Raw genomic sequence first — 14,263 nt, forward strand, 5'->3', positions numbered from 1 at the left:
GTATTTTTTGATTAGCTGCTACAGATTGTATGTTTGTGCCCCCCGCCCCCCCCCAATTCATGTTGAAATCCTAACCTCCAATGTGAGGGTGTTAGAAGGTGGGGCCTTTGGTTGGTGATTAGGTCATGAGGGTGGAGCCCCCATGAATGGGATTATAAAAGAGGCCCCAAGAGCTAGCTTGCCCTTCTGTCATGTGAGGACACAGACAGAAGATGGCCATCTATGAACACGGAAGTGGTCTCTTGCCAGACACTGAATCTGCCAGCACTTGATCTTAGGCTTCTCAGTCTCCAGAACTGTGAGAACTAATTTACGTATTTTATATGCTACCCAGTCTATGGAAGTTTGTTATAGCAGCCTGAACTAAGACACCAGCTAATCTGTGCCAATGGTGTGGCCACTGAATTATCCTCGGTTTTGACTATTAGCACTAGTTGAAGCTTGGACAGTTGACACAACATGTCCTACAAGAACAGAAACATGAAAGAGAACTGAGCGAGAACCAAAATTCTAGCCAAGTAGAATGAAGGCAGACATTTTTAGGTGTTATTTACTTCTGGGTTTTGGGTGGGTATGAGTGTCCTGGAGGTCTATTTTTTATAGCAATCACTGTGTCATTTAACTCTGTGCAAAGACCACACATTCATTTTTGTGTGCCAGAATCCTAGAATATTTTTAAAAACAAATATACTAAATACATACACAGAAAAAAATTAAGCAAGTTAAGCAGAGCGAGTAAGCTAAATAATAAATTTGAATATCAATTCTAGTGGAAAATGAAATACTCTCCTTCTGGGCCCATGTGCCTGTGGCAAGTGGTTTATAAGTCCTGGTATCATTAGGACCATAAATATCTCAGTAAGACCACCCCATCACTTGCATTTGGTTGCCCAAGACCTTCCAGGCTGAAAACATTCATAGCTGGGTTCAGCTTAACAGCCATGGTTAATAAAGTCATTATTTTCAATGGTACACACAGGCCCTCCCCTGAGCTTATATACTTGTTAATCAAAGCTCCCCAGAAAGTACTCCTCAAAGGGAAGGCTGGTCAATAATGCCTGAAAATGTGCTTGTGCCCTGGGGCATGTCTTTTTTCTTTGTCAGCAAGAGTTGTCCTGCTGCACTGGAAATGGTAAATTGCATGTTGAACTTGGGTGAGAGAAAAATCAGTCCTGTGTTCATTTTCCCAGGAAGCCTAGCAGAGCGCCAAGACAGAGGGCTGATGTTTGCTTCAAAGCACAGACAGGTCTGAAAGCCAGTCCCTTTTGCAAGAGTAGTTAATTATCTGGCTACTGAGGCCATTGGTGTCTAGAAACCTTGAGAGAATTAAGTCTAGAATCGAAAGTTCCAAGGCAATTAGGATTTACCAACACTGCGGCCATGCTTCTCAGTGTTTTAAAATCCAATGCTCCGGTTCCGAATAACATAACAAGTTATCATTCTTTAGTATGCTTGACATTTCAAAGCAAATTAAATATTAAGCTTAGCTTTTCTAATAAGAAATTTCTCCCACTTCACTCTCTTACTCTCTAGTGTGACAATCAATACAGTTAAAATATCTGAGCTGTAATTGTTTTTAAATCCAATTTAAAAATTGATTATACAGATAATTTATAGAGGGAGAAAACATGAAAGGATAAGCATGAAACAATGTTTAATCTCATGAATGATAAAAAAAAAAAATGCAAGCTAAACCAAAACAAGGGAAATGTTTTCCCCTATCATTTCAGTAAATATGGAACTCAACATTATACTTCAATCCTGGCAGGGATTTGGGATTAGGGCGTTCTTGTGTACTGTTGGTGAAGTCTAAACAGGTAGAGCCATTCTGGAAAGCAATTTGGTAATATGTTTCAAAGCCTTAAAAACATTTACTTTCTTTGACCTAGAAAAAAATACTCCTAGGAATATATTTCAAGTTATAATCAGAAATGCAGGCAAAAATTTATGTAAAAACGTTCATTATACTATTATTTCTAATGGCAATCTGTAAATAATGAAATGTTGAAAATGGCCTAACAGTAGGAGAATTCTAAGCACTTATTCTAAATGATGTATAGAAGAATATTAAATTACCTGTAAAGTGCTCAGCTCTAACCTTCAGAATGATTCTGCCAAAGTTAAAATACATGCAAAGAGAAAAAACTGGGACAAATATACCCAAATATTAACAATAGTTGCATTATAATTTCTGTTTTATAATTTCTGTATTTCCCCTTTAATATTGTATTTCTTAGGTATATATATAAATATATATTTTATATAGGATGTTTCTTTTATAATTAGAAAAAGACAATTATTTTTTAATTTGGTCATATTGAAATCATATAGACTTATAATAATGAAAAGTACTTTTAAAAATTATTGGCGTGATTAATCTGTGTTCACATTTTCTAGTTTTTCTGTCAATAATGAAGTACAGTCAGAATCCATCTACTTTCAAGAAAAGAAATGAAGTGCCAGAATAGCTAATCAATGATCAAATCAGTAAGCGCTTACTGAATTCTTATTATGTGCCTAGAACTTTTATAAAAATGCCTTATTCTAGCCCATGCAACTCTCATTAGATCCTTTTTTTTAGAGTCCCTCAATATACTAACACAGGTAGTGTCCACAATGCCTTCTTGAAAACAGATTTATAAAGCAGATCATTTTAAAACAGTTCAAATTTCCCTAATGCATTAATTTGGGATTATGAACTCAGTGAAACATTTAGCATCAAATCAGTCAGAGCTTCATAGCAAGGCTATAACAACTTATTCTGTACAATCACATAAATCATAAAATTATGCTTCAAATCATAGAATATTCAAGCTGGGAGGAGGTCATTCCTTTATTTTGCAGAAAGGAAACCAAGGTCAAGGTTAACACCGTGGCTAATGCTGCAGTTGTGTGGGGGTGGAAGTTGGAACCAGATGCAAGTCTGCAGGCTACAATCTCAGCCTCTTCATTCCACTTGCTCCCCCCAAGTGATTACATACATGGTAATTCAGTGACAATGGGCAGCATAAAACTCTGCTCGATCATACATCTAAATCTATCTAAAACAAACATGCTACTCTGGTGTATATTAATTAAACACTTAATTGACGTTAATGTGAAGACATTTGGGGGGAATCATTGTATGACTCTGATACCTTAAAAATTCAGCATCCCTAAACACAATCATCTATTTAGCAATGTATCGAGTGCCTGTGATATGTGTTTATTACATTATTATTACATAATTATATTATTATATGTTTATATGATTTCAATATGAACAATAAGCTGCAGCTCCTGCCCTCAATAAGTTTGCAGTTTTGGGGGAGCCAGACTAATGACCAGGCAAATACGGTGCAGCTGTGATGAGAATAAGTGCAGAGCACCATGCAAGTGATAGGGTGATGGCTGCATCTAATGTGGGGTGGAGGGAAGCTTACTGGAGGACCAGCAGTGTTTGTGGAGATGTGGGGGTGTAAGAGTGAGAGGAAGGGCATTCTAGAAAAGGGAATAGCATGTTCAGAGGCTTGCAGATGGCCCTTAGGGAAATCAGAAGTTCAGTGCCAGGGTAGGGGCTGTGGGGAGAGATGAGAGTGGGGCAGATAGCAAGAGCCATATCAGGAAGGCCTCACAAACAAGACCCTCTGATGAACTTGCGCTCTATCCTACAGGCAAAGGGAAAACACTGAGGGGTTTAAATCAAGAGGGTGGGTTCCAGTTAAGATGGCAGAATAGACAGTCCCCAGCTTCACTCTCTCCCACAAATCAACCAATTTACAACTATAAAAATGTAACGTCAGCCAAGCTGGGGCTGTTGGCGCTCAGGGGAAGAGGAGAAGAGACCTATGGAGTTCATGAAAGCAAGAGAAATCACAATGAGAGAAAGAAAAAACTGCTAGGAGTGTTTCAGGCCACGACTGCTTGAAGGCTGGAGCTGCTGAGCACATGGAGCAGGAGCCGGCAGAAGCCTCAGCTGTGCCCTTCAGATGGAGTTACTTGGAGGTAGCAGGGGAGAAGAGGGCCTTGGTGGCCCCCAGGACAGAGAGACCATAAATAGGGTTCCCGTGGACCCAAGCAGGAGTGAGGAGCCAGAACAGCTGAAAAAGGGGAGCCATTCAGAGGCTTGTGAGTCATTGCAAGGGACCGGTGCAGGGCCCATCCCATGGGAAGTGTTTGGAGACAGGCCCATTGGGAGAATACTGGGACACAGCAAGGACAGCCAATCTGCCCCCCAATCAGCTCAGGAGCACTCAGAGGAGACTGGTTGGGAATGCAGAATTGCTTGGGGTGCAGTTTGATGACAAGATTCAGGCCCAGATAAGAGTTTCTACACAACCCAGGTGCACTGGGTCTCTGGAGAGCCGGAAGTACCTATAAGGTCAACCATTAAACCCTGAGCTGCACAAAAAGCCTTCCTTGGGGAAACAGCAGCAAAGCAGCAATTTAGCTCAACCACAAAGCTCAAGTACTGGTTCCCACAGGAAGTTCTTCAGTTTTAGAAGTAACCAAAGGACAAAAAATTAGTTCCGGCCCAGGCACACCACAAGTACCTTGGGGCCTGCCAGGGGAACTGAGGCTTGGAGCCAGGGACTGGACCTACACCCATAGCGACTCACACTGCCAGTGCCTCAGGGCCTGGCCCAGGGGCCCGGGTCATGGAGCTGGGGACTGGACAACCCCACCCACAACCAGGCACACCACCAGCACCAAGGAGCATGCCAAAAACATCACCTCCATGTGGGTAGCCCATCATAGCCACTACAGTAACCACAGCTGCCATAAAAGTGGCTAGACATCACGATCACCATGCAGATGGTCCACCAGCCACTGAAATGCATTGACACAAGGAGAGTCACCAGCAGAGACCAAAGAAAAGAAGAGGATGTCTCTCTCCACAAAGCCCATTCCAGAGTGACAGAAGAAGCATCTGCTCTATGATAGTATTGGGGGACCTGAACACACCTCTCAGCATTGGACAGATCATCTAGGCAACAAATCAACAGACTAACCATTACTTTTTCGGAGGGAAAGAAGAAATCTAGGGTTATCAATGGTGGGAGTAGGGCGGGAGAGGGGGGTAGGGACAGGTTGGACAAGAGGCATAAAAAGTAAGTACAATTTGTAACAATATACATACTAGTAGTATTGAAACCACCCCCCCCCCCAAATAAATAAATAAATCAAGAGGGTTGTAATCAGACATGGGCTTTAGGGAGATAAATATAGGTGTAGTGGAGAATGGGTTAGAGGGGGAAGAATTTGGGGCAGGGAGGCTGTCATGGTACTTAGAGGAGGGTCATTGGGGACATAAGGAGATGGCTCTGGGATAAAGAGAGATTCCAGAGAGGTAGATGTGTGAGGACTTAGAGAGGGAAACTTCTGAGCAGGAGTCTCTTTTTTTTCCCCATTAACAGAATGGTTTATTATTTTTTCCCAGCTTTATCAAGGTATAATTGACAGAAATTTTGTTTATATTTATGTACATGACATGTTATTTAGATACATGTGTACATTATGAAACTACTCAATCAAGCTAATTAACATATCCATCACCTCACATGCTTATTTTTTTGGGGTGAGGACATTTCAGTTCTTCTCTCTTAGCAAATGTCAAGTAAACAATACAGTATTATAAACTATGGTCATCATGCTGTATTAGATCCCCAGAACTTATTCATCTCATAACTAAAAGTCTGTACCTTTTGACCAACATCTTCCCATTCTCCCACCTCTCAGCTCCTGGCAACTACCATTCTACTTTTCTTCTATGAATTTGGCTCTACCTTCTGCTTCTGTGAGTTTTAGATTCTATAATAAGTAAGATCATACAGTATTTGTCTTTCTGTGTATGGCTTATTTCACTTAGTATAATGTTCTCCGGTTTCATTCATGTTGCAAACCACAGGATTTCCTTCTTTTTTAAGGCTGAATAATATTCCATTGTATATATGCAACACATTTTCTTTATCCATTCATCTGTCAATGGAAACTTAGTTTGTTTCCATATTTGGTTATTGTGAATAGTGCTGCAATAAACATGGAAATATAGATATCTATTCAACATACTGATTTTATTTCTTTTGGATGTATATCCAGAACTGGTATTGCTGGATCATATGGTAGTTCTATTTTCAATTTTGGGGGGAACTTCCATACTGTTTTCCATAATGGCTGTGCTATTTACATTCCCACCAAAAAGGGTTTACAAGGGTTCCCTCTTCACCACATCCTTGCCAACACTAGTTAACTTTTGTTTTTTTGGTAATAGCCATTCTAATAGGTGTGAGGTAATACCCCATTGTGCTTTCAATTCGCACTTCACTGATGATAAGTGATGTTGAACATTTTTTCATATACCTGTTGACCATTTGTATGTCTTCTTTTGAGAAATGACTGTTCAGATCATCTACCTATTTTTAAAATCAGGTTATTTGAGTTGTTTGAGTTCTTCATATATTTTGGATATTAACTCCTTATCAGATGTATGGTTTACAAATGTTTTCTCTCGTTCTGTAGGTTGTCTCTTCACTATGTTGATTGCTCCTTTGCTGTGCAGAAGCTTTTTAGTTTGCTGTAATCTCATTTGTCTATTTTTGCTTTTTTGCCTGTGCTTTTAGGGTCATATCCAAAAAGTCATTGCCGAGACCAATGTCAAGAAGCTTTTTCTCTGTTTTCTTCTAGTAGTTTTACAGTTTCAGATCTTATGTTTAAGTCTTTAATGCATTTCAAGTTGATTTTATTATGTGGTGTGAGATAGGGATCCAATTTAATTTTTCTGCATATGGATATCCCATTTTCCTAGGATCATTTATTGACGAGACTAACCTATCCCCATTGTGTGTTCTTGGCACCTTTCTCAAAGATCAATTGACCATAAGTGCATGAATTTATCTCTGGGCTCTATTTTCTGTTCACTCATTTATATGTCTGTTTTTATGCCAGTACCATGACGTTTTGGCTACTACAACTTTGTAGTATATTTTGAAATCAGGTCATATGCTTCCACCTTTGTTTTTCTGTTCACTCATTTATATGTCTGTTTTTATGCCAGTACCATGATGTTTTGGCTACTACAACTTTGTAGTATATTTTGAAATCAGGTCATATGCTTCCACCTTTGTTCTTTTTGTTGAGGATTACTTTGGCTATTCAGTATCTTTTGTGATCCAGTACAAATTTTAGGATCTTTTTTTTTTTCTATTTATGTGAAAAATGCCATTGGAATTTTAATATGGACTGCATTGAATCTGTAGATTGCTTTGGGTAGTATAGACATTTTTACAATATTAATTCTTCCTTCTTCCCTTAAATGTCACCTCTCCTGATATAATGTCCAGTAACAAGATCCCCACCATGTTGCTGCCAAAGCAATCTGTTTATTGATTATTTAAAGCCATTAAAAATAGAGGACACCAAAAATTGGAAAGACATTCCTTGTTCGTGGACTGGAAGAATTAACACTGTGAAAATGTCTATACTACCCAAAGCAATCTACAGATTCAGTGCAATCCCCATCAAAATACCAATGACATTCATCACAGAAATAGAAAAAACAATATTAACATTCATATGGGACAACAGAAGCACCTGAATAGCCAAAGCAATTCTGAACATAAAAAATAAAGCTGGAGACATTACACTACCTGATTTCAAACTATACTACAAGGCTGTAGTGACCAAAACAGCTAGGTACTGGCATAAAAACAGACACATACCTCAATGGAACAGAACTGAGAACCCAGAAATCAACCCCTGTACTTAGAGCCAATTGATCTTAGACAAAGGCACCAAGAACATACTTTGGGGAAAGGACAGCCTCTTCATTAAATGGTGCTGGGAAAACTGGATGTCCATGTTTGGAAGAATGAATGTCAAGAGAGAGAAAGACAGACTCTTCTCTTCTTTTAAAGCCCTCAGAACCATGCCCCTGACCACCATTTTTAATCCATTCATTATGGCATTGTGCTATAAAGTGATTGAAGTCCAATCACCACTTCAAGGCCTCACCTTTTGATTAGCATGATAGGATTTCCCACCCTCTTAACAGTCACAGTGGGGGCTAAGTTTCCAATACATAAAACTTAGGGGACACAATTCAAGCTTCAGAGAGTTTCAGAGGGACACAATTCAATCCACTACATTCCATCTCTGGCTCCCTAAAACTCATGTCCTTTTCACAAGCAAATACATTCATTTCATCCCCAAGTCTTAACTTGTTTCAACTCAAGAGACCAAAATACAAAGTCCCATCTGCGAAATCAATACAAGTTATCTACTTCCACAATACAATGGTGGGACAAACATAGGGTACATATTCCCATTCAAAAAGGGAGAAATAGGCCAAAAGAAAGGTGTAACAGGTCCCAAATATGTTCAAAACACAGCAGGACAGGCATTAAATCTCAAGGCTGGTGAATCAGGTAGCTTGGTTCCATGTTCAATCTCCTACATGCTGGTGTGGGAGCTCCACTCCTATGGCTTTCCTGGTCTCAGTTGATGCTTTAGGTCTTGCAGCCTGGTGTTGCATGCTGGTAGCTCCACTAGTCTGGGGTCTCCATGGCGGTCCCGCTCTACTAGACATGGCACTGATTAGGTTTCTCTGATGCAACTCTGGCCCCATATTTCCACTTGGTATTGATCTAGGAAAGGCTGTTTGCAGTGACTCCACCCCTGCAACAGATCTCTTCCTGGGTCCCCAGACTTTTCCATATATCCTTTGAAATCTGGTTGGAGGCTCCCAAGCCTCTACAGCTCTGGCATTCTGCAAGCCTGCAGACCTAACACCATGTGGATGCTGCCAAGACTTCAGGCTTATATTTTCCAAAGCTGCATGACCAGCCACACTTGGGGCCAATTAATCCACAGCTGGAACAGCCAAAGCAGAGGTGCTGGTACTGGAAGCAGCTTCCCAAGGTGGTCTTGGGCAGTGAGCCCATGGAGGTATCCTCAAGCCTGTTCCCCAAGACCATTTTGTCTCCCTAGGCCTTTGGGCCTGAAATGGAAGAATTGGCCTCAGAGGCTTCTGCAATGCCTTCAGGGTCTTTTTCTCCTTCTCTTTTTTTTTTTTTTCGTCTTTTTTTTACCGTGTCCGGCAACGGATCGCAACCCTCAGTGTTGCCCCTGTACCGGACCAGGGACCGGCGACGGGATCGCAAGCCTCGGCGCTGCTCCCCCCCTTTTAAATTCTGGCTTTATGTTTTGCCTTTGCCACCATAACTCAGTGTAGGCTGTTACGAGTAGTTATGCAGGTTCCTTAATGCTTTGCTACTTAGAAATTTCTTCTGCCAAACATTCTGGTTCACAACTCTTAAGTTCCAACTTCCACAAAGTCCTAGGACATGGACACAATGCAGCCAAGTTCTTTGCCAGTTTACAGCAAGGGTGATCTTTGCCTCAGTTTCTGAAAAATTCCTTCTTATTTCTATCTGAGACCTCCTTAGAATAGTCTTTACAGTCCATATTTCCATAAGCACTCTGGCCATCACCATTTTAAAAATCTCTAAAACATTCCATACTTTCCCTGGTTTTCTTGTCTTCTAAACTCCCACCAGCAGCTAGACTTTTCCTAACCTTTTCCTCTAAATTCCTCCAGCCTCTCCTCAACACCCAGTTCCAAAGCCATTTCCACATTTTCAAGTATTTGTTATAAGGAACACCCCACTCCCGGTACCAATTTTCTGTATTAGTCCGTTTTGTGTTGCTATAACAGAATACCTGAAACTGGGTTATTTATAAAGAAAACAAAATTTATTGCTTACAGTTTCTGAGGCTGGGAAGTCCAAAGTCCATCTGGTGGTGGCAACAGTGACCCAGGGGTCTCACATTGCAAGATGGTAGAAGCAGAGAGAGCAAGAGAGAGAAAGACAAAGACAGACTCTCCTCTTTCTTTAAAGCCCTCAGAACCATGCCCCTGACCACCATTTTTAATCCATTCATTATGGCATTGTGCTACAGTCCAATCACCACCACTTCAAGGCCCCACCTTTCAATTACCATGATGGGATTTCCCACCCTCTTAACAGTCACAGTGGGTGCTAAGTTTCTAATACATAAAACTTGGGAGACACAATTCAAGTTTCAGAGAGTTTCGGGGAACACAATTCAATCCACTACGCTAACTACTTTTTTAATCTATTGTAAATGGGATTTTAAAAAATTTCTTTTCAGATAATTCCTTATTAGTATATTGAAATACTACTAATTTTTAAATGTTCATTTTGTATCCTATAACTTTACTGAATTCATTTGTTAGTTCTAACAGTTTTTTTGTGTAGTCTTTAGGGTTTTCTAGATATTAAATCATATCATCTGCAGAGATAATGTTACTTCCTCTTTTCCAGTTTGGATGCTTTTTGTTTCTTTCTCTTGCCTAATTGGTCTGGCTAGGACCTCCCATACTACGTTGAATAGAAGTGGTGAAAGGGTGAGAGTGGACATCATTGTCTTTTTCCTGATCGTAGAAGAAAAAGCTTTCAACTTTTCACCATTGAGTATGATGTTAGCTGTGGGCTTGTCATATGGCCTTTATTGTGTTGAGGTATGGGAGTCTCCTTTTTCTATTTTGGTTTCTTGCTGTCTGAATGAAGTACTTTGAAGGGGAAAGAGTTTTGCAGAAGGGCAGGCTGAGAAAGGCAGGGGACAAAGGACAGTAGTCTCCCTTCTTGGTTCTGTGAGGCTGAGGAACATGGCAGAGTGTGAAATGGCCTCAGGGTTTGTTTTCTGTTTTGTTTGTTTTACTAAATCTTTCCTATTCCTAACCCCTTGCCCCATCCCCACTATTTCTATTAACCCGTAGGCTAGTATGAGAAGGAGGTAGCCTCTCAAAAGGGCAAGGTAGAAATGAAAGACCCATCTGCATGAGCCAGGGGACAGTGCCACTGAGAGAGCATGTTTGTGTCCTTATCTTGGCTTGGGAGAGGGTGGCCTAGCTGAGAAGCAAGCTGGTGGAAAAGAGCTGGCCTAGCTCTCTGGCAGCGATTTTACACAGGGCAGGGTGATTAATCGCTCAGCTACGTAACTTACAGAAGAAACAGGAGGCTCTGAGAGGAGTGACTTGCCAAAGTTAGCAGGTTGATGTGGAGATAGGACTAGAGCTCATATCTTCCTGACTCCCAGTGTGGTGCTCCTGCACCATGCCGCCAACCCCTTTGCCTTCCCAGCCATGTTAACTCTTTCCCTTCTAGTCCCCAATTCTGCCATGCAGACTCCTGCTGAACGTACCTTGAATTGTGTCCCCAAATTCCTGTGTTGAAGTCCTAACCCCCAGTACCTCAGAATGTGACCTTGTTTGGAAATAGGCTCATTGCAGATGTAACCAGTTAAATTAGGGTGAGGTCACACTGGAGGAGGGTGGGCCCCAAATCCCATATGACTGGTGCCATTTTAAAAAGGGAAATTTTGGAGGCAGACATGCACACAGGGAGAATGCCTTGGGAAGACAAGGCAGAGATTGGAGTGATGCATCTACAGGCCATGGAGCACCAAAGATCCACAGCAAACCACCAGAAGCTGGCAGAGAGGCATGAAACAGATTTCTCCCTCACAGCCTTCTGAAGAAACCCAGCCTGCTGACACCTTGATAGCCTCCAGAACTGTGAGAGAATAGACTTCCACTGTTCTAAGCCACTCAGTCTGTGATATTTTGAAATAGCAGCCCTAGCAAACTAATGAAGACTATCTGAAAGGCCTTTCTACTCTTCCCTGGCAATAGTTTCACAATGACACACAGACTCACTTTACCTGACAAGGCATGGCACAGTAGGGCCAAGTTTAATAGGAGTTTACCCTTGGGCTTAGGCTAAACCCATTAGCAGTTTCTGTTTTCTAGACAACCTGCTGCTCCTCAATGGCCTATCCAAATTTGCATTCTCTGGTGATAGTGGATAAGTTCAAGTGTTTCGTCTCTGAAAGTATGACTTGTCAATGGTATAAGTGAAGCCATGTCAGTGATAAGAATTTTTTTTTAAGCAGTTAAGAAACAAGAAGAGTCCTAAATTAGGAATCAGCAAATATGCTGTATCTGAAATACTTGCTAGTTGGTGAAGAATACACGGAAAGATTTGTGTGTGTGTGTAAGTGTACTATGTAGTATGTAGAGACACATGTATGTAATACATATATTTGCTTTATATAAAAATATATATACACATCCATCCTGAATTTGATCTACACTTAACATTCTCACTTAAACGTCTCTCCAAAATATTTATCATAAAAAGATAAATTGTGTTTTTTTATACACTGCATCTTGGTTTAAAACTTTTCTTGGCTGGATTCTTTGGACATTAGGAAAATGTTAAAAGGGTATCCAGATACACATATAAAAGTACTTACCAAGGAACATTTCAATAACAGATGCCTTCATAGTGAGAACAACAATCCCCATTGATATAAGAACGGCACCCTGGAGAGGAAGAAAAAACATCATCATCATATTTCAGCCAGGAGTTCTGAATTGGATTATAAGGGGATGGGCTGTATTGTTTTGCATTGCCCTCCGGAGTCTTAAGATTCCAAGCTGCAACTTTTTACGAGGGTACTTCAAAGAGTTCACAGAAAAATAGAATTAAAAGATAGTACGAATCTTTCCACGAACTTTTTGAAGTACCTTCACATAAGCAGCTCATGCAGATGGCAGTGGCCAGCTGCGCTGGTACCCAGAGAAGCTATTCTCAGTTGGAAAACCCATTCTAGCCACCAGCCTCTGGTTCTTCGGGGATTCAGTCTTTATGAGAACTGAAGAGATTTTGAGAATATGTCCAACCAGTCTTCAAATTAGGACAAAAGTCACATTTATAGTATTGAGAAAACATTCTTAGATTACAGATGGGTACTTCATTCATCATTCATTCAATAAATATATATTAAATTCCTATTACGTGGCTAAGTTTTGTTAGGAAGGGTGTGATAAAAATTGAATTGAAAAAGTTCTCACTCCTAAAGGACTTACAGTTTAACAGAGGTGGAAAAACATACGTGGACATGAGTAACCACTACATGAGCGAGCAGAAGAGAGTGTTAAGGCTTCATAACAGAGTGTGAGGACAACTTTATAGAGCAATGATTCTCACACTTGGCTGCATATTAATCTTATCTGGGAGTTTAAAAAAATCCTGTTGCCCAGGCTGCACCCCAGAGAAGTTGAATCAGAATCTCTTGGAGTGGGGTCTAGGTATCAAGCTTTTTAAAAACTCCTCAGATAATTCCAACACACAGTCAAATTTGGGAACCAGTTTGGATTGGGCTCTTTAAATCTTAACATGCACACCAATCACATGGGGATCTTGTTAAAATGCAGATTCTACTCCAGTAGGTCTCGGTAGTGCTAGAGATTCCCCAAAGGGTCAGGAATTTTAGAGGAGGGAGAGAGATTATGTCAGCCACAGGAATAAGAGAAAAGCTCATTAGGGTTGTTAGCAACTGGGTCAACCTTGAAGAATGAACAGAATTTGGTCTCAGAAATAGGGGAGAAGTGGCCCGAGTGGGGGAAACAGCATTGACAGAGGTTTTGGAAAGCACAATGGATATGAAGAGGCTGTTGATCTATAAAGGTTCCCCCTTTTCTCGAGGTTTTAAGGAAACCCTCAAAGGTTCACTCATACTACCATCAGTCGAATGTATACTGTGCATTCTGTATTGTCTCCAATCCTTGCAGTAAGTCAGTATAGTAGGTTTTATGATCCCCATTAAACAGATGAGGAAACTGAGACATACAGAAGGGAAATGTCATAACCACGGTACAAGGCAGTGAGTAGGGTTAGAATGGAGGTGGAAGGAATCTGCCCTGGCCACAGGCAATAAAGAAGAACACTGTAGAGAATCCAAACACTTAAAAGTTGGTCTTTTTATTACCTGTATGAGCTAGAAGTTTTAAACAATGTAAATTATAATTCAACACTGCTCCCCTCTGGATAGATGGTCCCTTCTATATCTCTTCCTTCCCTCAGTGCCACTGCTGTGTAGCCTAGAGTTGGCATTTCTTTTTTTTTTCCTTTTTGTCTTTTTTCGTGACCGGCAACGGATCGCAACCCTCAGTGTTGCGCCCGTACTGGACCAGGACCGGCAACGGGATCGCAACCCTCGGTGTTGCGGCTGCACCTCGCTCAGCCAGTGAGCGGCTGGTCTGTATGTGGGATCCGAACCCTTGGCGGGAGCGCCGCCGCACTTCCCAAGCGGCGCACTGTAGCAGTGCGCCACCGGGCCGGCCCCTAGAGTTGGCATTTCTTTTTTTTTTCCTTTTTGTCTTTTTTCGTGACCGGCAACGGATCGCAACCCTTAGTGT

At 41.1% G+C, this 14,263-nt stretch overlaps 1 protein-coding gene across 1 annotated transcript in view; it reads right to left on the reverse strand.

Moving 5' to 3' along the window:
- Window positions 1-12,381, reverse strand: part of VIT (vitrin) — a 90,375-nt gene extending 77,994 nt beyond the window's left edge. Inside the window, exon 1 of the mRNA XM_008575442.1 lies at window positions 12,316-12,381. Coding sequence (XP_008573664.1) covers window positions 12,316-12,367 — 52 coding nt within the window. The 5' untranslated portion in view covers window positions 12,368-12,381. The remainder of the gene's footprint in view (window positions 1-12,315) is intronic.
- Window positions 12,382-14,263: the final 1,882 nt, after the last annotated feature.

The sequence above is a fragment of the Galeopterus variegatus genome, unplaced genomic scaffold (genome assembly GCF_000696425.1).
Source record: "Galeopterus variegatus unplaced genomic scaffold, G_variegatus-3.0.2 Scaffold1188, whole genome shotgun sequence".
Classification (NCBI taxonomy): Eukaryota; Metazoa; Chordata; class Mammalia; order Dermoptera; family Cynocephalidae; genus Galeopterus; species Galeopterus variegatus.